Source organism: Callospermophilus lateralis, chromosome 14, assembly GCF_048772815.1.
Source record: "Callospermophilus lateralis isolate mCalLat2 chromosome 14, mCalLat2.hap1, whole genome shotgun sequence".
Taxonomy (NCBI): domain Eukaryota; kingdom Metazoa; phylum Chordata; class Mammalia; order Rodentia; family Sciuridae; genus Callospermophilus; species Callospermophilus lateralis.
The window spans coordinates 24,660,784-24,687,194 of record NC_135318.1 but is presented as its reverse complement, the minus strand read 5'-3'; the positions used below and the strand labels follow the sequence as shown (position 1 = coordinate 24,687,194).

General features: G+C 34.8%; 1 protein-coding gene across 8 annotated transcripts in view; it reads right to left on the bottom strand.

Moving 5' to 3' along the window:
• Positions 1–26,411, bottom strand: part of Birc6 (baculoviral IAP repeat containing 6) — a 212,639-nt gene that overhangs the window by 146,783 nt on the left and 39,445 nt on the right. For all 8 annotated transcript variants that reach the window (XR_013088669.1, XM_076833780.1, XM_076833781.1 and 5 more), the window contains exons 6-10: positions 24,337–24,419; positions 19,072–19,294; positions 18,833–18,993; positions 15,826–15,884; positions 10,013–11,407 (exon numbers count right to left, since the gene is read on the bottom strand). Coding sequence is in view for 7 of the 8 variants with exons in the window: in XM_076833780.1 (XP_076689895.1) it covers positions 10,013–11,407; positions 15,826–15,884; positions 18,833–18,993; positions 19,072–19,294; positions 24,337–24,419 (1,921 nt within the window). In the remaining variant the exon portion in view is untranslated. The remainder of the gene's footprint in view (positions 1–10,012; positions 11,408–15,825; positions 15,885–18,832; positions 18,994–19,071; positions 19,295–24,336; positions 24,420–26,411) is intronic.

Sequence of the window (26,411 nt, the reverse complement as noted above, 5' to 3'; positions counted from 1 at the left end):
CCACAAGTTCTAGGCCAGCCTTAACTCAGTGAGACCCTCAGCAACTTAGAAAGACTGTCTCAAAATAAGAGACTGAGGATGTAACTCAGTGGCAAAGCAGCCCTGGGTTCAATCCCTAGTAGCAAAGGCAAAAAGGGCAGGGGAGTGCTGGGGATATAGCTTGATGCAAAGCACCCCTAGGTTCTAACCCCAGTATAGGAAAGGGGACGGGGGGAAATCAATTGAGGAATGAAAATTCAGTGAAGTAATAAAAAAGTAATAACAGTATTAAACAAATCTAAAAACCAAAAAAGCAGTTATAAATGTAAACAGGAATCATATCAGGTATAAACTGATTCAAATTTAATAGGCAAAGATGATCCAACTGTGTCAAAAAAAAACTCACTATATGCTGAATTTAAGAGATCACATTTAGATTTAAAAATTCTCAAATTTGTTGAAAATAAAGGTGTGGAAAAGATAGATGATGCAAGCAGTAGCCATCAGAGAGAATTCAATATAAAAATCAAGAAAATTTTAACAATTCTATCAACAATACATTTATACAAGTGAAATTCATAAAACACAACCCAATCAGTATATAATAAACAATCTCTTCAAGTGCACTCAGAACATTAGCCAAGAAAAGATTACATGTTGGGCCATAGAAAAGGTGTCAGTATGTTTTAAAACACTGGTATCATATAATTTATGTACTCTGATCGCAATGAAATTAGAGATCCAGAGCGGAAAAAAAAAAATTGGAGAAATCTCAAATATTTGGAAACTAAACAAAACACTTCTAAATGACCCATAGGCCTAACAAGAAATCACAAGGAAAATTAGAACAGGTTTTGAGCTAAAATAAAAGAGAAACAGGGCTGGAGTTGTGGCTCAGCAGTAGAGCGCTCGCCTGGCACGGGGGAGGCCCTGGGTTCGATCCCCAGCACCACATAAAAATAAATAAATAAAGATATTGTGCCCAACTACAACTAAAAAATAAATAAAAATAAAAAATAAAAGAGAAACACACATATCAAAATTTGGGGAATGTAGCTAAAATAGTGCTTCTAAGAACATCTATAGTTTCAAAATGCCTGTTATAAAAGAAGGCTGAAACTAATAACCCAAGCTTATACCTTAAAGAAACTAAAGATCAAAATAAACCCCAAAGCAAAGAGAATGAAGGAAATAAGAAGCATTATAGTGATAATGACTTAAAAGAAAAATAGAAAAACAAAGGGGAAAAAAGTCTTTTAACCAGAAGATGGTTGGTTTAAAAAAAAAAAAAAAAATCAGTAAAACTAATAAACTTCTAGCCAAACTGACAATGAAAAAGAGACACATGTCACCATTATCACAAAGGAAAGCCCTGACATCAATAAAGAGTCTACTGATATTAAAAAGATTATAGGAAATATTTTAAGACTCTTTATGCTAGAATTTGATAACTTAAATGAAACTGCCATACTACCATAGCTCACTAAAGAAGAGAGATGCTAAATAATTATCTATAAAATAAATGGAATCTGAGGTAAAAAATCTTCCCCCCTGCAAAGTCTTCAGGCTCAAGGACTTCAGTGGTAAGTTCTACCAAATGTAAAGAATCTTGACCACAAAATTGGAGATAGAGAATACTTCCCAATTCAATGTATCTGGCAATTAATTACTCTGACACCAAAAGCAAAAAAGTTTATAAGAAACAAAAACGGAGCTGGGGATACAGCTCAGTGGTAGAGACCTTATCTAGCATCTGCAAAACCCCCGGTTCAATCCCCAGATTGGAGGGGAGGGGAGAGAAATTATAAGGCCGTATTTTTCATGAACAGAGATGGGAAAAAAAATAGTGGAGACCTGCAGCATTGGGAGGAGGGAGGATGTTCCCCATGTTTACCAAAATATACAAGAACTAATGCATTATGACAAAATATCCCAGGAATACGAAGTTGTTTTAGCATTTCAAAACCAATCGATCAACATAATCCATGATATTAAACTAAGGAGAAAAACTCTATAACTATCCCAACAGATGCCAACAAATATTTGACAAAATACAATATCCATTCCTAATGGAAACTCTCAAAAACTCAAAAGTAAAAGGCAAGAAGAATGATTTTCTCCTAAAACCAGCAGAAAAACAAGGATGTGAGTATATAAACCAATAATCTCAGAAAGTAGGATTATTAAGGATAAAGCAATTTGAACTTCTCCTTATAAATATAAGTGCATGTATATAGGTTTTAAGTTACAGGGATCAAATTCAATGTCGTCAATTCCCTTTTAATTGTGAGCTTTTAAAAAAAAATGTTTTTTTTAAACATTAACTAAGCTAGGTACCATATCTACATCCTCACCCTTGTATGGCACTGATCTTAGCCCTACCTTCAGTTCTTCAGTTTGTATATTCTATTTCCAAATTTTAATCAAAGTATATTATTAGTATATTATTAGTATATTATTAATGCTACATAAAATTAATCTAAAACATTTATTTATTGCAGATTAATATATTTTGTCCTATTTTGAAAATACTCAGAAGACATCCTGTCCCTGAGTATTTTCAAAATAGGACAAAATATATTTTTTCCATAAAACTTAATCTGCAATAAAGTTTTCATTTGGAAAAAGAAACCTACTAGTTTGTCCTAAAACAAAAGCTGCTAAAAATCATAGGGAAACCAACTGAGGAGGAAAGGTGACCAAGTGACTGAAACATGCTTCTGCCCTGAACAGCCCACTTGACTGTGGGCCTGCACACAGCCCTTCTCTAGTTGCTTTGAAGGTGAAGCAAGGCCTTTGAGAGAAGAAATGATTAGAAAAAACATTAAGCACTTTCTCTTTTTGCAAGTTGGTGAAAACGATTCATCCAGGGAGCTTTATCTTTTCAAGTATCATATTCACTCTGGGAAACCTCGTTTTCCCATGTTTTAGAGCATGCTGGGTTTTATTTAAAACTGGTTAAAATAAATGTTATTTCCAGGTGGAAAATGACTTTTGGTTTGGTTTGAGGGTAAGAAAGGGAGGGGAAACTGCTCTTTAATTTAATAATTATGTTCAGCCAATGATGAAGTATTTGATTATTAGAAATATCACTAATAAGTTTTCAGTTGCCTGAAATTAATTGTAAACATCAATACAGTACTTTTTAGTTATGGTAAAGACGTCTTAAGATGAATGGCTCAGGGATGGGGATGTGGCTCAAGCGGTAGCGCGCTCGCTCGCCTGGCGTGCGTGCGGCCTGGGTTCGATCCTTAGCACCACATACAAACAAAGATGTTGTGTCCGCCAAAAACTAAAAAATAAATAATAAAATTTAAAAAAAAGGATGAATGGCTCATATTTTGGTGCAGTGTTTGATGTTCAAAACAAAATGTTACAACAATAAACAAACATAAACTCTGGAAAAAAAAAAAAGAAAATACTCAGAAGACAGTGCCACATCCATGTGCATCACAGTATAATATACTTTTTTAAAAAATCATATATGTGGGCTGGAGATGTGGCTCAAGCGGTTAGCGTGCTCGCCTGGCATGCGTGGGGGCGCTGGGTTCGATCCTCAGCACCACATAAAAATAAAGATGTTGTGTCCACCGAAAACTAAAAATAAATATAAAAAAAAATTCTCTTTTTAAAAAAAATCATATATGTTCTTAAGGTATGCCATTACATACATTTTAAGACATCAACTTAAAATGTTGATGTTATTAATCTCATTCTTTAAAATGCACCTTCAGGGTCTGGGGTTGTGGCTCAGTGGTAGGGTACTTGCCTAGAATGTGTGATGCACTGGGTTCGATTCTCAGCATCATATACAAATAAATAAAATAAAGGCCCATCAACAACTAAAAAAATATTTTTAAAAAATAAATAAATAAATAAAATGCACCTTCAATAGTCAACACTTGAAGAACTGGGAGATAATGTTCAAAGTGGTTCATTTCTCGGGATTTTTCTAGGTCTTTAAATGCATCTAGATACACTATCAGCAGGGAAGATCAGGATGGCATCTAAGATCCTCTGGCTAACTCTCCCCACAAACACACCCAGCTAGCATGTGGCTTTGTTTCAGGGCCAAGTACCAGGCCTGATGTCAAGAGAACACGCACCCACTAAACACTGAAGGCCCTGTAATGCAGTCCAAAACTCACAGAAAGAGCCTCTAGACTATCTCCCACACCAGATGGAGACCTGGATGCCTATGGGCAGATCTGAATTTTGGTTGCAACAGTTCCAGCTTTGGAGTGGGCTTGGGGAACATCCTCCCTCCTCCCAATGCTGCAGGTCCCCATTATTGTTAAACTCAGGTGTTACCCGGTTTAGCGCCAGCTTTAATGGCAAGGGACAGTCTCCACACCTATCCACCAACCTCAGGAAGCATGGCTTTTGCTAAGTCAGTGCTTGCATTAGGGGCTATAGAACTGCCCCAGCACTTTGGAGAGACTCAGCATACCAGACTCTGCTGGTGCTTGTGGCTTTGAGACTCAGGCATAAACCAGCTTAGCATCAGCTAAGACAGCCAAAGATGTGCCTTCACCCACACTACCTTAACCCTTAGCAGTACAGCATGTTACAGGATTCAATACACTGAGGGCAGAATAGGATAGTATATACCAGACTTTGCCCCTGGAGCTTACTGCTAGGCTGTAAAATCAAACATTGGGCAGATCCTAGGAGACTCCATCTCTAGTACAGCTATGGAAGGAGCCTCTCAAACAGTCTAACTGCCAGAACAACACACATGGCCCCAGTCAACCAAATTTCTATACTGGATAGTAACACCTATGGCTAGAGGCAACAGTGTTCTTGGACCACAAGTCCACCTCAGCAATAAGCAGTCAATAGAAGTGCTGTCTTGGTCCTAACAAAGTGTTTTGCTGGTCTTGGTGGGCTGGGAGATCAGGGTTTGAAGCAGATTGGCAGTTTGGGTGGCCACTGGTGTCACAAAGAAGCCTTGGTCTGGCTCATCCACAGTAGTTGCCCATAGCCAGTCAGAATCCCACAATATCTGACCACAGGTCAATGACTAGAAATAAGTCAGTTGGGCCTATGAAGGCCCCAGGAAGGAACTGTGGGAATAGATCAAGGCACTTTCCTGTTTCTTTCTGAACAATACACCAACAGAGTATTCAGAACAAACCTGGGCTTGGATTGCTTTGCACACCAAAACAGTGACAAGCCACCAACAGCAGACTTTTGGCAAATGTGGACCTGGGTACTGTCTTTTACTTAACTCAGTAGAAGGGACAACAGGCTCAGAGAAAATAAGCAGCATTCTAAGAATATCTAGAAAAAAGGTCTGGGATGGGGCTGGGGATGTGGCTCAAGCGGTAGCGCGCTCGCCTGGCATGCGTGCGGCCCGGGTTCGATCCTCAACACCACATACAAACAAAGATGTTGTGTCTGCCAAAAACTAAAATAAATAAATAAATATTAAAAAAAAAAAAAAAAGGTCTGGGAAATGTAGCTTAGTGGTAAAGCACTAACTAGCCTAGCATGTACAAAATCTGGGTTCAATCCCAGTGCTACAAAAAACACCAAAATAAATTTGGAAAGACAGGCACAAATGAAGTCAGACTAAGGAGACTGGAAAATATGCCCAAATGACATAAAAAGCATCAAGATTGTTCAGGAAACTATGCTCTCCCTGCTACTCAAGATAAAGTGCCAGAAACTGACTAGATAGATAAAAAGTCTCAAGATTATTCAGGAAACTATGACCTCCCTGCTACTCAAGGTGCCAGAAACTGACCATACAGTAATCAGTATAGGAACACTCTCAGAATTTTTTTTAATTTTATTTTTTAGTTGTAGTTGGACACAATATTTTTATTTATTTATTTTTATGTGGTGCTGGGGAACGAACCCAGGACCTCACCAGTGCTAGGCAAGCGCTCTACCACTGAGCCACAACCCCAGCCCAACACTCAGAGAATTTATAACAACTGTTATAAATAACCTCAATAAGCTTGAAGAAAACAATTTGATACTCAGAAAAAAACTTAAAATTTTTAAAAATCAGAAATTTGAGCTAAAAAATACATTAAATGTAATTTAAAACATGATGGAGGCCATTAACAGTAGGATAAATAAAAAGAAGAAAGAATTGGGGAAGTAAAAAAAAGTCTATTTGAAAACACACAAGAGAAAAAACAAAGAATGAAGAGGAATGAGCAAAGTTTATGGGAACTATGGAATAGTAAAAAAAGAACAAAAAGTAGGGTAATAGTAGTTGAGAATGCCAAGAAGGAAGAAAGCTTATTCACAGAAGTTTTGGGTTGTTTTGTTTGTTTGTTTGTCCAGCAAAGTCAAAGGCCACCAGTCAAATTTAACTCAACCAAGTCTACCCAATACATCTTATTATCAAGCTCTTACACTGAAGGATAAAGATTCTCAAAGATACAAGAGAAAAGAAATGACATATAGGGATGCCCCAATTAAACTGAAAACCAACTTCTCAGCAGAAACATTACAAGCTAGAAAAGAGTACCATAAGGATTTCACGGTACTCAAGGAAAAAAACAGACAATTGAAAATACTGTACCCAGCAAAGTTAACCCTAAAAATGAAGGAAGGATAAACACTTTCCCAAACAAAAGCTGAGAAAATAATATGTCCACCATACCCTGTTCTATGAGAAACACTAAAGGAAGTTGTACAAACTGAAAGAGACATTAATAAGAAGAAAACATAGGAAGGCATAGGAAAACTTACTGGTAAGAGTAATTATATGAATTCAGAATGCTCTAATATTGTAAACATGGTGCAAAAACCATTTAGATTTAGTATAAAGACTTAAAGAATTTAAAATAGCAACATTAAATGTTAAGCAGTTAGGCAAAATAAAAATAGGTAAAATGGGATACCAAAAATTCAAAATGTGGGGAAGAACAGAATGCAAGTGGAGAGATTTCTTTTATGTTCTTATTCTTTTATTTCTGTTCTTACCCTTATGATTATATTAAAAGTTCATTAAAAGATGGTTTTGGTAAGCCTGATGGTAACAAAAAAGCCAAAATCTATAATATACAAACCAAGAATAATGAAGGAAATAAAACATGGGCTGGAGCTGAAGCTCAGTGGTAAGAGTGCTTGTTTGGCATGTATGAGGCACTGGGTTCCATCCTTAGCACCACATAAAAATTAAAAAACTACAAATTATTGTAGATGGACAACTACCAAAAAAATTAAAAATAAAGGCTGGTGATATAACTCAGTTGGTGCTTTCCTCATATACACAAGGCCCTGGGTTCGATCTCCAGCACCACCAAATAAATAATTTAAAAAGTAAAACAAAACACACTACCTACTAGGGTAATTAACTTAACCACCAAGAAAGACTGTAAGGGAGAAGGAATGAAAGTTCATTCAGTTCTCCAATTAAAAAATAGTGACTGAATGGAATAAAAAAAAACCAAGACTCAACTATATGTTTCTTGCAAGAAACTCACTTCTCCCCTCAAATGAAGTAAAGAACAGAGTTTAACAAAAGATTCCATGCAAATGGAAGCTAAAAGGAAGGGCCAGCCATACAAACATCAGATAAAATCAATTTTAAATCAAAGTAGTAAAACAAGACAAGGAAGATCATTATCTAATGATAAAAGGGTCAATTCAGCAATAGGAATTAGAAATTCTAAATACACATGCATCCAGTATTAGAAAAACCAAAGTAGAGACACAACATACCAACATCTGTGAAATACAACAAAGGTAGTACTAGGAGGAAAACTTTATAGCAACCAATGCCCACATCAAAAAAGTACAAATTTAAAAAAAAAAATTCTACAATGCATTTCAAGGAAAACAAGAACAAGCTAAACTTGAAATTAGAAGAAAAGAATAATAAAGATCACATTTTGAATTTTTGAAATAATAAATAATAAAGATGGGATTGTGGCTCAGTGGTAGAGCACTCGCCTAGCACATGCAAGGCCCTGGGTCTAATCCTCAGAACCACATAAAAATAAATAAATAAAATAAAGGGATTGTATCCAACTACATCTACATCTTTAATGTTTATCTATCAGTTGAAAACTTTATAAATAATATTCTTAAAATTCCCCTATCACATGAAATCCCTTCCTAGAACTTCTATCTGTCCCAACTCCAAGAATACATCAATCTATTTTTTTTTTTTTTTTTTTTTTTAAGTTTTCAGCAGACACAACATCTTTGGTTGTATGTGGTGCTGAAGATCGAACCCGGGCTGCACACATGCCAGGTGAGCGGGCTACCACTTGGGCCACATCCCCAACCCATCAATCTATTTTTAACTGCTATTAAATATTTAAATACTTAATACCTAAATGTTTAAGGCTTAAATGCTATTTTCCTGAGTTGCTTTAAGCATATCTCATCAAATAACTGAAATCATTAAACCCTTCCTCCATTTCTGGAAAACACTCAAGTCTTATCTAAGGATGTGCCCTAGAGCCAGAACCCTCTGGTTCCAAACCTAACTTCCTTTTGGATGATTTATAGTAAGTTATATTGTTTTAACTTTTTAAATCTTTTGAATTAAAAGATTGCAAAGTATTCATGTATCATTCCTTGGCTTTTGTCACACTCTGGCATTAAATAATGTATATAGCTTAAAGCACCCTGATGACCCACCACACCCAGGTGTGTATCCTGGCTCAGCCATTTTTTAGTTCTGTGGCTTAAGATAAGTTACTTTACTTCTCTTTCCCTCAGTTTTCTTATCTGCAGAATGGAGACAAAAGAAAGTACATACCTCATAAAGTTGGATTTCATAACTAAATGAATTGACAAAGGTAAAGTTCTTAGAATAATGAACTGACACATATGTAATCAATAAATTAAAATGTAATCAATAAATTAAAATTACCTGATACCTCAACATTTAGTAGTTGTTCTGAACTTCTCAACTCTAATTCAAAGTTCTGCATTACTCATTTTTAAATTAACCTAATTAGATTTTAGTATTATTTGAAGACTTTTTTTTCCTTGTTATTTCAGTATACGTAGTTAAAAAAAAAAAAAGGCAATTGGAACCATAATATTAGCCATTATTCTCCCTAACTAAACTATTGTAATCTATGAGGGAAAGCTCAGGTTAATGCCTAACAGAAGAACAGATAAAAGGTATGTGTAGCTCTTCTCCAATCCCAAAACCCTTGGCTATATATCTTCCGACCCAATACTTCCTACTAAACTCTCGATAGAACTATTTGTTATGCCTCATATTGTTAGCAATCCTTTTCAAAAACTGCTATATTGGGCTGCGGATATGGCTCAAGCAGTAACACGTTCGCCTGGCATGCGCGGGGGCGGGGGGCACCGCTAGGTTCCATCCTCAGCACCACATAAAAATAAAATAAAGATGTTGTGTTCACCGAAAACTGAAAAATATTTAAAGAAAAAAATTCTCTCTCTCTCTTAAAAAAAAAAAAAAAACTGCTATATTTCCCCAATTTAAAATGTATTTAATGGAAAAAAAAAAAACGGAAAAAATGCATAGGGCTTCAAATGTTTCAAAACTGATTCCCAATCAACCAATATTAGGAGTACATCAGGAAAAAAAAAAAGTTTATTTGGCAAAACTCATAATTATTTGCTAAGTATTATTATTTCAGGAGGAAATAAGGACCAATAAATATCTATTCCAAAAGCCTTACATACATTATTTAATTTTACTCTAATAAGCCTGGGAAATAGGCCTTCTTATCCTAGTTTATAAATACATGAAGATTTACTGAATTTAAAATAACTTGTACAAGGTCACAAATTTGAGCAAAGGCAAAGGCTGGTCTAACAGTAAAAACAACAGGCTATTTTCCTCAAGTTAAAGCAGAGAAGATACTTTCCAAGGGATTTATTAACTTATTTATAAACATAATCCTTACCTAGGGTGGCAGAAAAAGTTTTAAGAACACTTAAACAGTAAATTACTTCATTATAAAACAGTAAATTCCTCCCCATCTATATGGATCTTAATTTCATATTAGGTATGCACATAAACCATATATAAGGGTTTTATAAGATTTATGAAAGAAGCAAAAAAATAGCTTACCTTTGGTGCATGCACATAGCCTGTCTGTGCCCGAGCAGTAAATGACAGAAACAAATGTATCTTGTTCTTCAGTGCCCTCCTTTTTGGGCGGTTCTACTTTGGCCAAAATTTCAAAATTTGAAAGATCTAATATTTTTACATAACCTCCCTGAGTGGTTATTACCAGGTGTCCAAGAGTAGAAATGTCAGATTTTTTTTCTCTCTCAATGCCATTCTTTGAGGTTAACTGCATTTCTTCAACAGGTTCTTCACAATCATCCTCTCGATTATCCAATATATCTGGTGGAAGCAAAATGAGCGAGGTAATCGTGTCCTGGGGATCTTTGATATGTTGGATTTTTATTGGCTCCTCTTCTAAAGTCACTATCCGAGTGGCATAATTCATTTTATAAAGTAATAAATATCCACCACTAACATTCCTCTGCTCAGGCTGAATTATCAAAGGAGACTGTACATCTGCTGGTGGTTCATGATGGATTACACTAATATTTGCACCATTCACTACAGCAAGATTTGATTCCAGCTCACCTTTCCGTCTATTACATAGTGCAGAGTTTAATTTATTTAAATTATTCAAAGCCTCTACTTGATTTATTGCACTCAAGGATTCAACAGGGCACGTCCGCAGTCCTACCAGTAAGTGAATTCCATCAGCACAAGGAGTTATTGAATCTATACAAAGATTCTCCTCCTCTGCAAACTTCGGCAACCTCAAGCACTGAACCAAAGTCCCAGGCTTGGGAAACACAGAGTTCCACTTCTCAGAATCTGGAGAGGTAAGGTTGGCTGCAGCATCTGCAAACTGCTGAATGTAAGTCACAGGAGGATCCTGCAACAACAATTGTTCCTGACTATCCAGCTCCATTTCAATAATCTGTGGAACCGTAAAACCATCATCATGCAAACTTTTACTCATAATATTGTTCATCTGTGAAAAGATTTTTCCTGCTTTCTCATCAGATTCTTTGATGCTATAAAGAAGTAAAACAGGTAAAGTCCTCCTTACAAGAGGAGAATTTAATTCTGAATTAGTGCAGGATTCATTGTCAGTTGACCCCTGTTCTGAAATACTTTCACCCTGAGTTCTGCTTAAACCATCCAGTGACCTGTGTGAATTACTACTAATGGGTGAGGTAGCAGGAGATTTATAGGTTAATAAACCTCCAGCTAATAAACATGGAAAGGGAATGTTGTGTTGTTCCTGGTGCTTTTCCTTTGTCTTCTCACTCTTAGAGTTTGTTAAGCAAGGATTTGCCCCAAGTTCTTCAAGATCCTTAACAGTATCTTCAAGCACATTTGCAACAATCTCCCACTGAAGTTTTTCTGGCTGTTGGAGAATGCTGAGTGCTGTTATATCAAGGCTTACTTCCATGGCTTCCTTCTGTGATGTGTGCCCTTTGAAAAGGAACAATATTTATTAGATACGACCTTGTTAATTTAAATCAAAATCTGTGGTTTAACATGTTCACATTTATTTTTTACTCATCCAGTCAGTGCATTATAGTAAGTCAAAGAATTTAAAGTATTTTAAAAGACATTTAATCAAATCTGAGATGAACCTATTCAGAAAATTACAAAGGTATTCAAAATTATTTTCAATTTCAGAACTTACTGTACTGAGGTTCTGAAAACCTGCTTAAAAAAAAATAGAAAATTAGGGATGGGGTTGTGGCTCAGTGATAGAGCACTTGCCTCGCATGTGTGAGGCACTGGGTTCAATCCTCAGCAGCACATAAAGTAAACAAAGGTACTGCATTTATCTACAACTAAAAAATATATATATTTAAAAAATAGGAAATTAAAGAGCTAAAGAATGAGTATATTAACTATTCATTACTTTAAATGAATATTAAAACAAGATCTCTGTACTTCAATTCTAAATCAAAAAGACATCTAACACTACTGATGTATCTCTCATTTACATACTTTGAAAAATATCTAAGAAAAATCATTATAATCTTGATTGAATTTTCTTTATTCCTTAAGAATCAAAGCACCATTTCTTCTTTCTTATCCTACCATGCTGATTATCAGTGGATTATAGTTGTGTGAAACTTACTTCTAATCTGAGCTTAGAAACAAATAACAACTAGAAAGAAAAAGTTCTGCAAAATCTATCATTTTAAAGTGAAACACAGGGGCTGGGATTGTGGCTCAGTGGTAGAACGCTCCCATAGCATGTGCAAGGCGCCGAGTTCAATCCCCAGCACCACATAAAAATAAATAAATAAAATAAAGGTATTGTGTTCAACTACAACATATATATGAATGAATGAAACACACATATCTTCTGTACTATCTGCTAATTATAGTTCAATTAAAGGAAGCACACTCACAATAACCAAAAAAAAGCCTAGCTGCCCTTCAATAGATAAATGGATAAAGAAAATATGGTGTGTGTGATATATACATGTATATATATTACAGACACACACACATGGAGTATTGCTCGGCCATAAAGAACAACCTTTAAGACATTTGCTGGTAAATGGATGGAACTAGATACTACCATGCTAAGTGAAATAAGCCAGTCCCAAAAAGTCAAGGGTCAATGTCTTCTCTATTATGCAGAAGCTAATCCAAAGCACAGGCGGGGAAGTTTGAAAAAAAAAAAAAAAATAAGAGAAAAAAGATTAGTAGAGTAGATAAAGGAAAAGGAAGGAGGGATAAAGGAGGGATGGATAGGGAAAGACAGTGGAATGAATCTACCTAACTTCCCGTATATGTATATAAATATACCACAGTGAATCTCATCATCATGTACATCCACAAGACATTAATTTTTAAAAAATATACTATACATAAATAGCAGAACGATCAGTAGAGAAGGGGGAAGGGAACAGGTGGAGGGAAAGGGGAAGTACTAGGGATTAAAATAGAACAAAATTCCATGCCTTTATGTCAAAATGAATTCCATTGTCATACATAACTAAAAAGAACCAATAAAAATAAAGGGAGAGCTGGGGTTGTAGCTCAGTGGTAGAGCGCTTGCCTACCATGGGTGAGGCACTGGATGTGATCCTCAGCATCACATAAAAAATAAAGGTTAAACTTTATTACTAAAAAATGAATTCATTAATTAAAGGGAGTACAACTACACTACATTATACCTTTTTGAACTTTCTTACCTCTTCAAATAATCCCCATACAAAAGTCTTATGCAGGCAACTTTCGAAAGTAATTAAACTTTTCTTTGACCTCCTGTCAAACATTCTCACTCTTTGTCAAAAGGCATGTATTCTTAATGCCGGTATGTGTTCCAAAACCAAAATATTTTTAAGATGATCTAGATACCTCCTTTTTTCTGGGAGAGGGGGTAACCAGGGATTGAACTCAGGGGCACTTAACCACTGAGCTATATCCCCATCCCTATTTTGTATTTTAGAGACAGGATCTCACTGAGTTGCTTAGCGCCTCGCCTGTTGCTGAGGCTGGCTTTGAATTCTCAATCCTCCTGCCTCAGCATCCCAAGCCACTGGCTTAATTACTTTTAAAAGTCTTAATCTTCAACTGAAAAATGTCTTATGAAGTCTCTTAGATTGCACTCACATTTTTTAAACCTTTCTCAGACAACAGAATTCAACTGAACGGAAATTAGTACCTAGAGTTTATAAATTTTCTAGATATTTTGGAAAAGGAACACATCTTTCATAATAACTGATACATGTATGGCTACTCCACAAGCCTCCAGAAAGTTACAAATAAGTCTTTTAAGATAACTAAATTAGTTTAGAAGAAATATAGTTTCTTATGAAAAAAATGAGGTACTTAAAAATTCTCAACTGAGGCAATTACAATTTTTGAACAGAAAGGGGTTTTTTTGCTTTTGAAAGCTACCTTTTAATTCTACACACAGACAACATTCTCAACCCTTAACGATGTGTTGCCATATGCAGTCAACAGAAATGTGAAAATTTTTCTAGGTGCTGACAAATGAAGTCAAAAGATAATTTTAAAAATTCTAAAGTTAGAAAAGGGATAAGAAAATAAACAATACAACTATTATTAATTACAAATATACACAGTAAGATCTTTAAGATCTATAAGAACTATACCTAGAAAAAAGGACAAAGCTAGAGCATGTAAAGGTTACAATCAGAATCAAAATTTAAGGGGAAAAAAAGAAAATAAGAACATTTAATGCAAACACTTCACGTTACAAAGGAAAATCTTAAACCCACAGAGTTTAAGTGGCCCAGCCTTTTGTTAATCACTTTCAAAAAGACTTCATGATAAATTAGAATTTAGAGAACATGTATTACTCTATAATAACCATAATTTTTAACTACTGTACTACACAAAACCATATCTCTTCTAAAGAGATTTATTTAGTTACACATATCCTTAGTTCATGACATTTGGCATTAAATGATAGCCACAACTTATTTACAGTCATTTCTTTAAAACACTAGCTACTTTTCAGGTACTATGTTCCAAGTCTTACAGCTATATATTTAAAGACTAGAACTATGAATAATATGAATAATCACTGTTTTACATATAAGGAAATGCAAATGGACTATAAGTAACAGAGTTGGAGTATAAATTCTGACATAATAAAACTAATTTGAGAATCACTATTATTCTTTCCTATAAAATAACATTAACCTGGGTGTGGTGGTACACACCTGTAATCCCAGCAATTTGAGAGGCTGATGCAGGAAGAATTGCACATTCACGGCCAGCCTCAGCAACTGAGCAAGGCCCTCATTAATTTAGCAACTCCAGGTCTCAAAATAAAAATAACCTAAGGATGTAGCTCAGTGGTAGAGCACCGTTGGGTTAAATCACCAGTACTAAATAAATAGATAGATAAATTTAGTATGCTTGGTACTAAATTTAGTACACTTGATAGCATGACTATAATTTTATACTTTCAAATTTATTTTCCATATACTTTTCTTTTAAGAATAAAGAGCTTTAATTTAAACGTTACATTTATTTAAGATAATACATTATACACTATGTACTTACCATTAATTCAAGATTTCTCAACCAATCTGGAAAGCAGTATGGAGATTCCTTAGAAAACTTGGAATGGAACCACCATTTGACCCAGCTACCCCACTCCTTGGTCTATACCCAAAGGACTTAAAATCAGCATACTATAGTAATCAACCACATCAATGTTTATAGCAGCTCAACTCACAATAGCTAAACTATGGAAGCAACCTAGGTACCCTTCAGTAGATGGATGGATAAAGAAACTGTGGTATACATACACAACAGAATATTACTCAGCATTTAAAAGAGAATAAACTTATGGCATTTGCAGGTAAATGGATGGAGTTGGAGAATATCATGCTAAGCGAAGTAAGCCAATTCGCCATAAAAAACAAAAGCTGAATGTTCTCTTTTAAGTGGATGCTGATCCATAAGAGGATGAGGGTAATGGAGGAACTTCAATGGGGTAAGGGGTGGTGGTGAGGAGGGGTATGAGGGCAGGAATGAAATGAACATCATTACCCTAGAGTACATGTATGACTGCACATATGGTGTGACACTACATTATGTACAATCAGAGAAATGAAAAGTGTGCTGCAATGAATTAAAATGCATTCTGCTGTCCTATATACCTAATTATAATTAATTAATTAATTTTAAAAAAGATTACTAAAACTGCAAAAAAAAAAAAAAAAAAAAGAGCAAAGAAGAGACACCGAAGATTTCTGATACTTGGGTTTTCTGCACAAATTACTGAAAATTTTGAGTTTGCATTAACTAAGAAATTCAGACTTAAACAGTATTTAGCTTTACCTAGAATAATAAATAGAAGAATTTACAAAGAAGATAATCTAATAATTTTTACATACCTGTCACAGAATCTGATCTGGAATGCTCTTCACTGTCTGAATCCTCCAGTAAATCATCACTTAAATTAAAAGTAAAAATGAAAAACAATCTGAATTCGATAAGAAACATTCATCATATGAGAAATCAAAACAAAAGTGTAATGTTAAAATCACTGCTATACATCTCAAATGTAAACAACATAAAAAACTATTAAAACTAGCTGAAATGAGATACAAATAATAAAGTCTTAATCATCACAAATCATTAAATAAATGTCTACCTGAAATAGAGTGTGGAAACTTACAGGAATCAATATAACATTTAGGGATTTGAAATCTACTATGTGACTGGCGATAATTTAGGCAAATAAAAGGGTACAGAGCAGCAGTTAATAAATTTAAGCATAAGCTTGCAATAGTAAAATTTTAAGGACTATTATATTATTGAATTTAGAAAAGTTACTTTGAAACCTAATAAAATTGTACAAATACATGTGTAAGTACACATACTCACACCAACATGCATTTCATTTTTATTTTGTGGGGTTTTTCTGTTTTGTAAAGGCTGCTAATAACTCCTTGACAAACTATTACACTCAGAAGTTAGAGGTTAACACAACAATAGTCCCTCCTTTGAGCGTCACTCAAGTGGCGATGAAACTGTCAGCCTCCCTCTTTGAATCGACCTCTATCCTCTCTCTCTCCACTGTTAGCCAACAAGAAAAAACAGGTCATTACATACCAAACAAACATAATATTAGGCTCTGTCTGGACTCTCTTAATCAGCACATCTTATAGTGATTTCTAAAATTCTGATAACCTCATTATGAAAACAAAAAGATGCATTTTGCAGAAAGAAAAGGCAATTTTACCCTTTTGAAATAATATACTTAAATCTGAAATATGGAGACATTTATAATGTTATTTGATTTCTAGTTATGGTCTCCACTGAAAACGCTTAGGGATACTACATAACAAGGCAACATTTGAAATTTGGGAGGGGTTCACCTAAATAATTTTAACAAAGTTTCTGTTTTAGTTTTTTTAAGTGATAATCATTGTTCATAAACTAATTTAATAGTATAATTTAGGCGGGGGAGGCTGAGGCAGGAGGATCGCAAGTTCAAAGCCAGCCTCAGCAAAGGCGAGGCTGTAAGCAACTCAGTGAGACCCTGTCTCTAAACAAACTACAAAATAGGGCTGGGGATGAGGCTCAGCAGTCGGGTGCCCCTGAGTTCAATCCCCAATACCAAAAAAAAAAAAAAAAAAAAAAACCAACCTCACACAACAAAAGCAAGCTGCTTTCCCATCACTCTCACATGGATTTGTAACTGAGAACAACCACAAAGCTTTAATTCAGTATGTTCTCGAGCACACACCACTATCAATAATTTCCACGTGCTATTACCAAAGAGGAACTAGACAGTGATAATCTTCCTAAATTAATTTCCCAATTATAAAATAATTCCCATTAATAAAATTTTACATACTTCGTAATGAAGTACATGCCACCAAAAGGGATTGTGAAGTAAAATAATAAATCGCTGAATAAATGTAGCACCAATCAGTAACATCAGAAGCCCCTGCAGATGAATTGGTAGATACCATCAGTATCTAAAGACATCTGATGACAATTAAACATCCTCCATTTCACATTGCTACCTAACCTCTTACCAGTGATAGCAGGTATTGCTTATCATCAATATCATCAACTGAATGGCTTACTGCCTCCTTGGGAAATCACACAAACATTGTTGTGTGATCCAGGCCCAGTACACAGTCATAACTGCAGAAGTTCATAGAAAACAAGTGGGTGAACTGAGATTTTAATTTGACTCTCCTGCCCCACACAAATCAGTAAAGTCACAAAAATCAGCTACCTGTCAGAGAAGTTGAGAGGAGAATCTAGAAGAGCAATTTTAATGTTTCTATATCAATGATTATGATGCCTCAACTCCCTGTTCACTAATGGTATATTGTTTTAAATAATTAGGTCCTCTTGCTTTATCTAACATCATTTCACTTTCATTAGTGAAATTTTATTTCCATTTTTTTAAAAATATTTTTTAGTTGTAGTTGAACACAATACCTTTATTTATTTATTGTTACATGGTGCTGAGGATTGAACCCAGGGCCCCACATGTGCTAGGCAAGTGCTCTACCATGAGCCACAACCCCAGCCCTATTTCCTTTTTTTTTTTCCTTTTGTATTTTATTAAGAGACAGGATCTCACTGTGTTGCACAGGGCCTTGCTAAGTTGCTGAAGCTGGCTTTGAACCCTGCTGCCTCAGACTCCCAAGACACTGGGATTACAAGTACGCACCACCACATACAACCTCACTTCCATTTTTGAGGTGCTAATGAAAAATGGGAAACAAATCATTTGTTTCAACTGCTCTATGAGAAGATTTAATTTTTAAAAAGTGAATCACAAATCTAATCCAAGGATTTAATTTTTTTATGCTTTTTTTCCCACCCCCACTGCACTTTTGGTATGGGGTTGAACCCTGGCCATTGTACCTGCATAGCATACACTTTTACCACTGAGAGACACCCACAATCAATCAACTTTATTTTTCTTATGGCAATTATTGCCAACTGACAAAAAATAAGAAAGAAAAAAAAAAGTTACAGGTTACAGGCCACAGTATTTCTGAATGAAAATTTCTCTTTGAGAATCACAGGTTTCAGATTTCTGATCAGACATTTTTTTTTAATAATACTTATTTATTTTATTAGTTGTAGTTGGACACAATACCCCTATTTCATTTGTTTTTATGTGGTACTGATGAGCGAACCCAGTACCTCGCACGTGCAAGGCAGGCGCTCTACCACTGAGCTACAGCCCCAGCCCCCAGTCATTTATTTTCTAATTTTGATAAATTCTGACATTTATTTTCTGATTCTGAAAAATTTTATAATCTTGATAAATTTCTATGCCCCTTTAGGTAGAACAATGAGAACATAAAATTTTTAAAAAGAAAACTTGTAACATTTATAAATACTACTAAAAAAAAATTCACATACCTATCTCCTTCCAATTTTGGTATATCTGAGCAACTAGAGGAATCCTCCAGCCATGCCAAAGTTGGTCTCCTTGAATCAACTCCTGAGCTAGGTTCTCCTGATAGAATAAGCTGTTGCACAATTGCTGGATCATAGGCATTAATTTCAAACTTTAAGTGCACCTAAACAAACGAAAATCCTAAGTTTACAATTGATTTTTTTTTCAATTATGAATCTGTTACTTCAAAAATAAAGCATACCTTCATGAGTTTGGAAACATCCCATATGCAGATCTTTCCTCGTTTTGTTGCAGCTGCTAGAAAATGGGGGCAACTCCCAGACCCAAAGCAAGATATTCTGTCAGTTCCATCCGTACAAGGAAACTGTGCTGGACTTGTTGCAAGTGTGACTGACAATGGCACATTCTGTGTGTGCTCACCTTTAACAAACGGGCAGTTTGGAGAATGTCTCTCATGTTCCGACCTGTACACAGATTAAGAAATAAAAAGATTACTGAAAAACGAAGCAGTTAAACTAGTACATTAAAATAGAACTCCACATAAATGTCAAAATATATTCTACTGTCATGTGTAACTGAAAAGAGTAAATAAAGACTTATTAGAAAAAAAACAGAACTTCAGGATCAGCTCCTTTTTTGTAAAAAACTCAAGTCACAAAAGGTCGGTCTCAAAGGAAACTGAGAAACCAATACTATAATTCATGCTATATTAGCATATTGATAAAATAATCTAAACTCCTGATATTACTTCAAAATGGTTTCCTACAATTCTCCACCACAACTATAAATCACATATAGTAGGATATCAATAAATGCAACTTATATCACAAAGTTTCTAGTAAACAAAACTCAATAAATGGAATTACTGTCAAAAAGTTTTTGACGCTCTAAAAACAGAGATCTCTTAAGAATACGGATAAAAAATATTTAAATAACAAGTATATGGATAAAATTACATATTAAAACACAAAAATATACCTTTCATATTCACTGTAAGACACAATCAGGCAAGTAACTCATAAATAAAATTCCTTTTCAAAAAACCTAAAAGAGGTTCAGATGTTATAAATTTCTGATGTTCAGAAAGTACACACTACAGGCTGACTTCCATATCCATGGGATCTGCTTCTATGGATTTAACCATCAGTGCATAGAAAACATTTGGGGAAAAAACTGCATTAGTGCTGAATATATATAGACATTTTTCTTGTGATTAAGCCCTAAAAGGCATAGATTGACAACTATTTACATATCAATAACATTATATAAATATTATAAGTAATCTGAAAATAATTTAAAATTACATGTAAGAATGTAAATAGGTTATATGTGAATAAAAAGGGACTTGAGCAGCCTTAGATTTTGGTATTCACAGAGGGTCCCAGAACCAATCCCCACAAATAGAGAGATACAACTGTACTTCTTTCAAGTAACTGCTTATTGCACAAAACTAAAACGTTAAATTAGTTTACTAGAAAACCATAAAGAAACATAACATTTAAGAATTTTTTAAAAGGTTAAGAATGCAAAACAAGACCTGGTATAATGACTTTAAGAATTTTTTCAAATACTCAAAGCAGAATCAACTTTTAACACTCAAAAATTATCTGTTCAAAGCCTGGAGCAGTGGCACAGGCCTGTAATCCCAGTGGCTCCCCTGAAGCAGGAAGATGGCAAGTTCAAAGGCAGCCTCTACAACTTATCGAGGCGCTAAGCAACTCAGTGAGACCCTAAATAAAATACAAAATAGGGCTGGGGATGTGGCTCAGAGGACAGAGCCTCTGAGTTCAATCCCCAGTACCAAAAAAAAAATTATCTGTCCAACTTTGTGACTTCTTTATTATTTCTTTCTAGTTTTCGTTTTTTTCTTGCATGCTTCCCTGCCCACTTTTTTACTTTGATTAGTTTTAATTATAAGGTATTTGAAATGTCAGGATCCTATTACTTTAAAAAAAAAAAACAAACCTTTTTCCCTTACCCACTTGTATATTTCCATAGCAAAGAAAGGGAGAGAAAAGAAAATCCCCCTGATAAAACATGGTATTACTTATCCATATTTCTTTTTATATGGCAACTACAACTTAACCTATATCTATACCTATACCTATATCTATCTACAAATCCAGGGTAATCTGAAATTCAGATGTCTTCCATAAATCCTTTCACATTTCACTGCCAAGCACATATTTGGACCAAATTCCCTCCAAGCTAAATTCCAATGTATTTTTTCACCCTTTCATCTTCCCTGAGGTTTAGCTTCTTTATTAAAATGTTACTTATACAAGTTATTACACATGACTATATAAAATAAAGCCAAATGAACTTCAGTTATTTCTTTTTTAATATTTTTTTTAGCTGCAGATGAAAATAATACTTTTACTTTATTTTTATGTGGTGCTGGGGATTGAACCAAGTGCCTTACACATGGGAGGCAAGCACTCTATCAACTGAGCTACAACCCAGTCCAGAACTTCAGTTATCTTATCCTAGTCATCCCCTATCCCAAGTCCAGGTAACCATTATTATGAATTCAACTGACATTTTTTTATTGCTATTGTTTATGAAATAGGGATTGAACCTGTAGGTAATCTACCACTGAGCTACATTCCCAGTCCATTTTTATTTTAGTTTAGTTTATTTTGAGACAAGGTCTTGCTAAATTGCTCAGGATGGGCTCAAACTTGTAACCCTCCTGCCTCAGACTCCCAAGTAGCTGGGTTTATAGACATAAGCCACCAGGACCAACCAACTTATATATTTCTAAAATATTTTTTTAAACTTTGCTTTATTTATTTATTTTTTACTTTGGTGCTGAGGATCAAACCCAGTGCCTCACACATGGTAAGTGTCCTACCACTGAGCCACAACCCTAGCCCCTTTAAAATATTTTTATACGGGCTGGGATAGTGGCTTAGCAGTAGAGCGCTCACCTTGCACGGGTGGGACCTGGGTTTGATCCTCAGCACCAAATAAAAATAAAGGCATTGTGTTGTGTCCATCTACATCTAAAAAATAAACATTAATATATATATATATATATATTTTATAAGTCTACATATAAATGTACACAAAGGGTTTTTGATTACTTTATATAAATCAATGTCATTAAACAAATCATTCTATAATCATTTCCTTGATACAAGAATGTATTAGAGGGCTATGATTGTGGTTCAGTGGTAAAGAACTCGCCTTGCATGTGTGAAATACTGGGTTCAATTCTCAGCACCACATATAATAAATGAATAAATAAAGATCCATTAACAACTAAAAAAATGTTTTTTAATAATATATTGGAAAGTTACTGGTGATTGTAACAAATATCACAGTGTTCATCCCTTTTAATTGTTGGATCATGTCTATCACATGAACATATTATTTTTTATTTGGCTATTCCACTCCTGATGGGCATTTAAGAATGCATTTCACTGTCATGTATTTTTAAAAAAATCAATTAAAAAAAAAGATGCTTCCAGTCTTTTGCTACAATAGCCATCTATTTTATGCCTCCATGCATATTAAGGCAATTAATTCCCTAGGGCAGATAAGTAGAAGCAGAATTACTAGGTAATTCTTTTTTTCTTTTTAAGAATTCAATCTCCCTCCAAAGTAACTCTATTAATCCTATTATCAAAATAGGAGAGTGGCATTACCCCTTTCAGATTGTCCCTTCTTTCCCTTTTAAATTCAAAAAGTGCCCCAGCTCAGCTACGCAGCCTCTGCCAATCCCCTTCCATCCATTTAGAGCATGACTCCAGGCATTCAGAGACCCCACAAACTTCTTGGGTTTGAGGAATCCCCAAATTTAGAGCAAAGAAGAGGGGGAATCATCAAGGCAATCAATCCCTGATAATACCCCCAACCCTGCTACTAAAAAAAGGATTCTGACCAGCCCAAGTAGAAAATTTAAATCCACTTTCCCACAGAAAAATTTACAAGATTATATTCTATAAAATCATGGTATAATTTTTCAAGTAAAAGTTAAGTAACTTTTTGATGACTGTCTTTAGAAATTATATATACATACACACACTCACACACACACATATATACATGAACACAAACACATATGTATTTATATTTAAATGGAGCATGTGTGACAGACAAGCAAAAAGCCTGCTTGCTTCCATAGAAAGAAATGAGTCCCAAACAAAAACTTAAATCTGAAATTGGTCAACTAAGTCTGTAAATAATGCAACATGAATTTCTCATATAGTATTTTCCAGTTCAGACTGATCCAAATGTATAGGCTTTACCAGTTTCACTTCATTCACACCAGCTGATGAACATTCAGAGACTATTAATTTTAGTACAACATGACATCTTAAAACAAAAAACTGGTTCAATCACTTACTACCCATTTGTCCTTGAGCAAATGATATTTTCTTCATTTTAAAATGGTAATTCCTATCTAAGAGAGTGACTATAATTAGGGAATATTCTCAGATCTCTCATATAAAATGGAGATGATAACAATACCTACTACAAAGATCAATGTGAAAATTAAATGAATTGAAAACATACAAAGTTGGTCGGGCATGGTAGTGCACTCCTGTAATCCCAGTGACTCAGGAGGCTGAGAGAGGAGGCTCACAAGTTCAAGGCCAGCCTCAACAACTCAGCAAAGCCCTGAACAACTTAGTGAGACCCTGTCTCAAACTTTATAAAAAATAAAAAGGGCTGGGGAATGAAGCTCAGTGATAATGTGCTCCTGGGTTAAATCCTGAGTATCAAACACACACACACACACACACACACACACACACACACGTGTTAATATTTGCTATTATTATTATTATTTCTATTAATAAAGCCTCAGAATAGTGAAAATGAGGTTCGAAAATATAACTTCTAATTATCCAGGTTCTAAAATTGCATGCATCAGAATTTGAAGACATCAGATACACCCTAAAATTACATCAAAATTAGACACACATACTATAAGGTCCTCCTCAATGGGATTCCCTACTGACAGATTCCCTCAATAGATTAGAGATTAAACTGCTCAAGTTAATCACTCTAGAGTTCATTTTACCTAGTTTTTGGCCACAGCCCAGTTCTATTTGGCATTTCTCCCATGTAGAGATTTGGGAAAGAACAGGCCTCACGGGGCTGGGAATGTGGCTCAAGCGGTAGTGTGCTCGCCTGGCATGCCAGCGGCCCAGGTTCGATCCTCAGCACCACATACAAAAAAACAAAAGATATTGTGTCCGCCGAAAAACTAAAAAATAAATATTAAAAAATTATCTCTCTCTCTCACTCTCTCTTTAAAAAAAAAAAAATTGTCATGTAGTCATTAAAAAAAAAAAAGAATAGGTCTCAGAGACACTGTATGCCAAATGATGTGATAGAATATAGACAGGGCCACCTCATTCTCTTAGAACAATGGCAAAAATGAAATGCAGTAAAATTTCAAGATTATTTTATATCAACCCAGAAAATTAAAATTAATAAGTACATTTATACAACTAACAGCCTGTAATTATAGGCTTAGAAAAATTAGACTCACCAAGGTTCATCAGTTGGTTCCCAACAAACGAGACACACACTACAAGTAAAACACATGGCTCTATCATCTCCAGATGAGGCAGGCTGCAAAATTATTGAGAGAAAGAAAGGGAGAAAGAGAGAGGCAGACAAACACAGACAGACACCCACACAGAAAAGATTAATAATCATTATTTAAATAGCTTTTTAATACAAACTCTTTTTTAAGAGTTCTTAATTTTAAGTAAAACTCTATACTGAGTTAGCCTATACTATCAGGTCCCAACAACTCACTGAAACTCCAAAAGTTTAAGAATTAGACATTTTATATGAAAAGCAGTGTTTCATCAGAAAATAATCACAAAATCAAACATGAAAGCATACACATGCTCAATTCCTGACCTACTACCCTATATTTGTACTACTGAAGTATTTGAATTACAGTGCTGTGTATGAAAAGAACTAGTACAATTTATTTATAAAAACCGATTTTGAAACAAATATGTAAGAACAAAGGAAAATTAAGCTAGTTGACCTAATTCATCCAATATTCTTTAAGATATATGGAACAAAATGCTATATATTTCAGTCAGATTTTGATATATACATATCAAAAAATTAAGTATTTTATAATATTTATTTCAACAAGTATTTCTATTAATGATAAAAAACTACCATATAAATTATAATTTAATAATTAAAATAAATATATATCTATATATGTTTAAAAATTTTGCTTCTATACAGTCAGTACTCAAAAATATAAAATTCTGATGACAAAACATGACTTCAATTATAACTGAAAACCAATATTAATATATTTGAGCTGGGTGCAGTGGTACACATCTGCAATTTCAGCAGCTCAGGAGGTTCAGACAGGAGGATAGAAAGTTCAAAGCCAGCCCCTGCAACTTAGCAAGGCACTAAGCAACTTAGCAAGACCCTGTCTCTTAATAAAATATTTTTAAAAGGGTTGGGGGACCTGGGGTTGTAGCTCAGTGGTAGAGTACTTGACTAGCATATGCAAGGCCCTGGTTTCAATCCTCAGCACCATATAAAAATAAATAAATAAAATAAAGGTATTGTGTCCAACTACAACTAAAAAAAAAAAATTTTTTAAAGAAAGGGGATTGGGGATGTGACTAGTGGTTAGGTACACCTGGGTTCAATCTCCAGGACCATAAATAAATATATACATATTTGAGCACTTACTTTATACATAGAATTTATCACACATTTTAAGAGACTAAGAATAATCAGTAGAATTTATTAGACATTTTGAGAGACTAAGAATAATCAGTCCCTAACACAGGCAGGAGATTATAGGAAAATTTTGATCTGATCTCTTTTCTGAGATGAACTGTAATGAACAACAATAACTCAAAAGAAAAAAATAACAGGGCAGCCCTTAAGAGAGATCCTTTTTATCTTGAGGGAGGAGGGGGGGATGACATGGACAGAGGTACTGGGGACTGACCCAGGGCTTTGTGCACACAAAGGACACACTCTATTACTGAGTTACATCCCCAGCCCAATAGAGACTTCGAAAATAACACCAAATTAGAAGAAGGTAAGCTATTAGAAAAAAAATGTGCACATTCAATACTTATTATAGGGAAATAATTACAGAGATTCTAACTGACCAGTCTCCAATATTACTTTTTTTTTTTTTGGGGGGGGGTGGTGTACCAGGGATTGAAATCAGGGGCACTTGACCACTGAGCCACATCCCCAGCCCTATTTTGTATTTTATTTAAAGACAGGTTCTTACTGAGTCACTTAGCACCCCGCTTTTGCTAAAGCTGTTTTGAACTCATGATCCTCCTACCTCAGCCTCCTGAGCCCCTAGGATTACAAGTATGTGCCATGACACCCAGCTCCAAACTTATTTTTACTAGAAATTTGACCAACTTTGAAGAAAACCTGCAATACATGGTTTGGGGGTTTCCATTAAGGTATTCAAAACACTTGAATATTAGAATAAAAAGGATAATCATCTTTCCAAATCTCTGTGAAATAGCTATGACAAATATTTCCTGAATTCTATAGTTGAATAAGCATGTTTTACACAAATTGATATTTCTTAGTAAATCAATG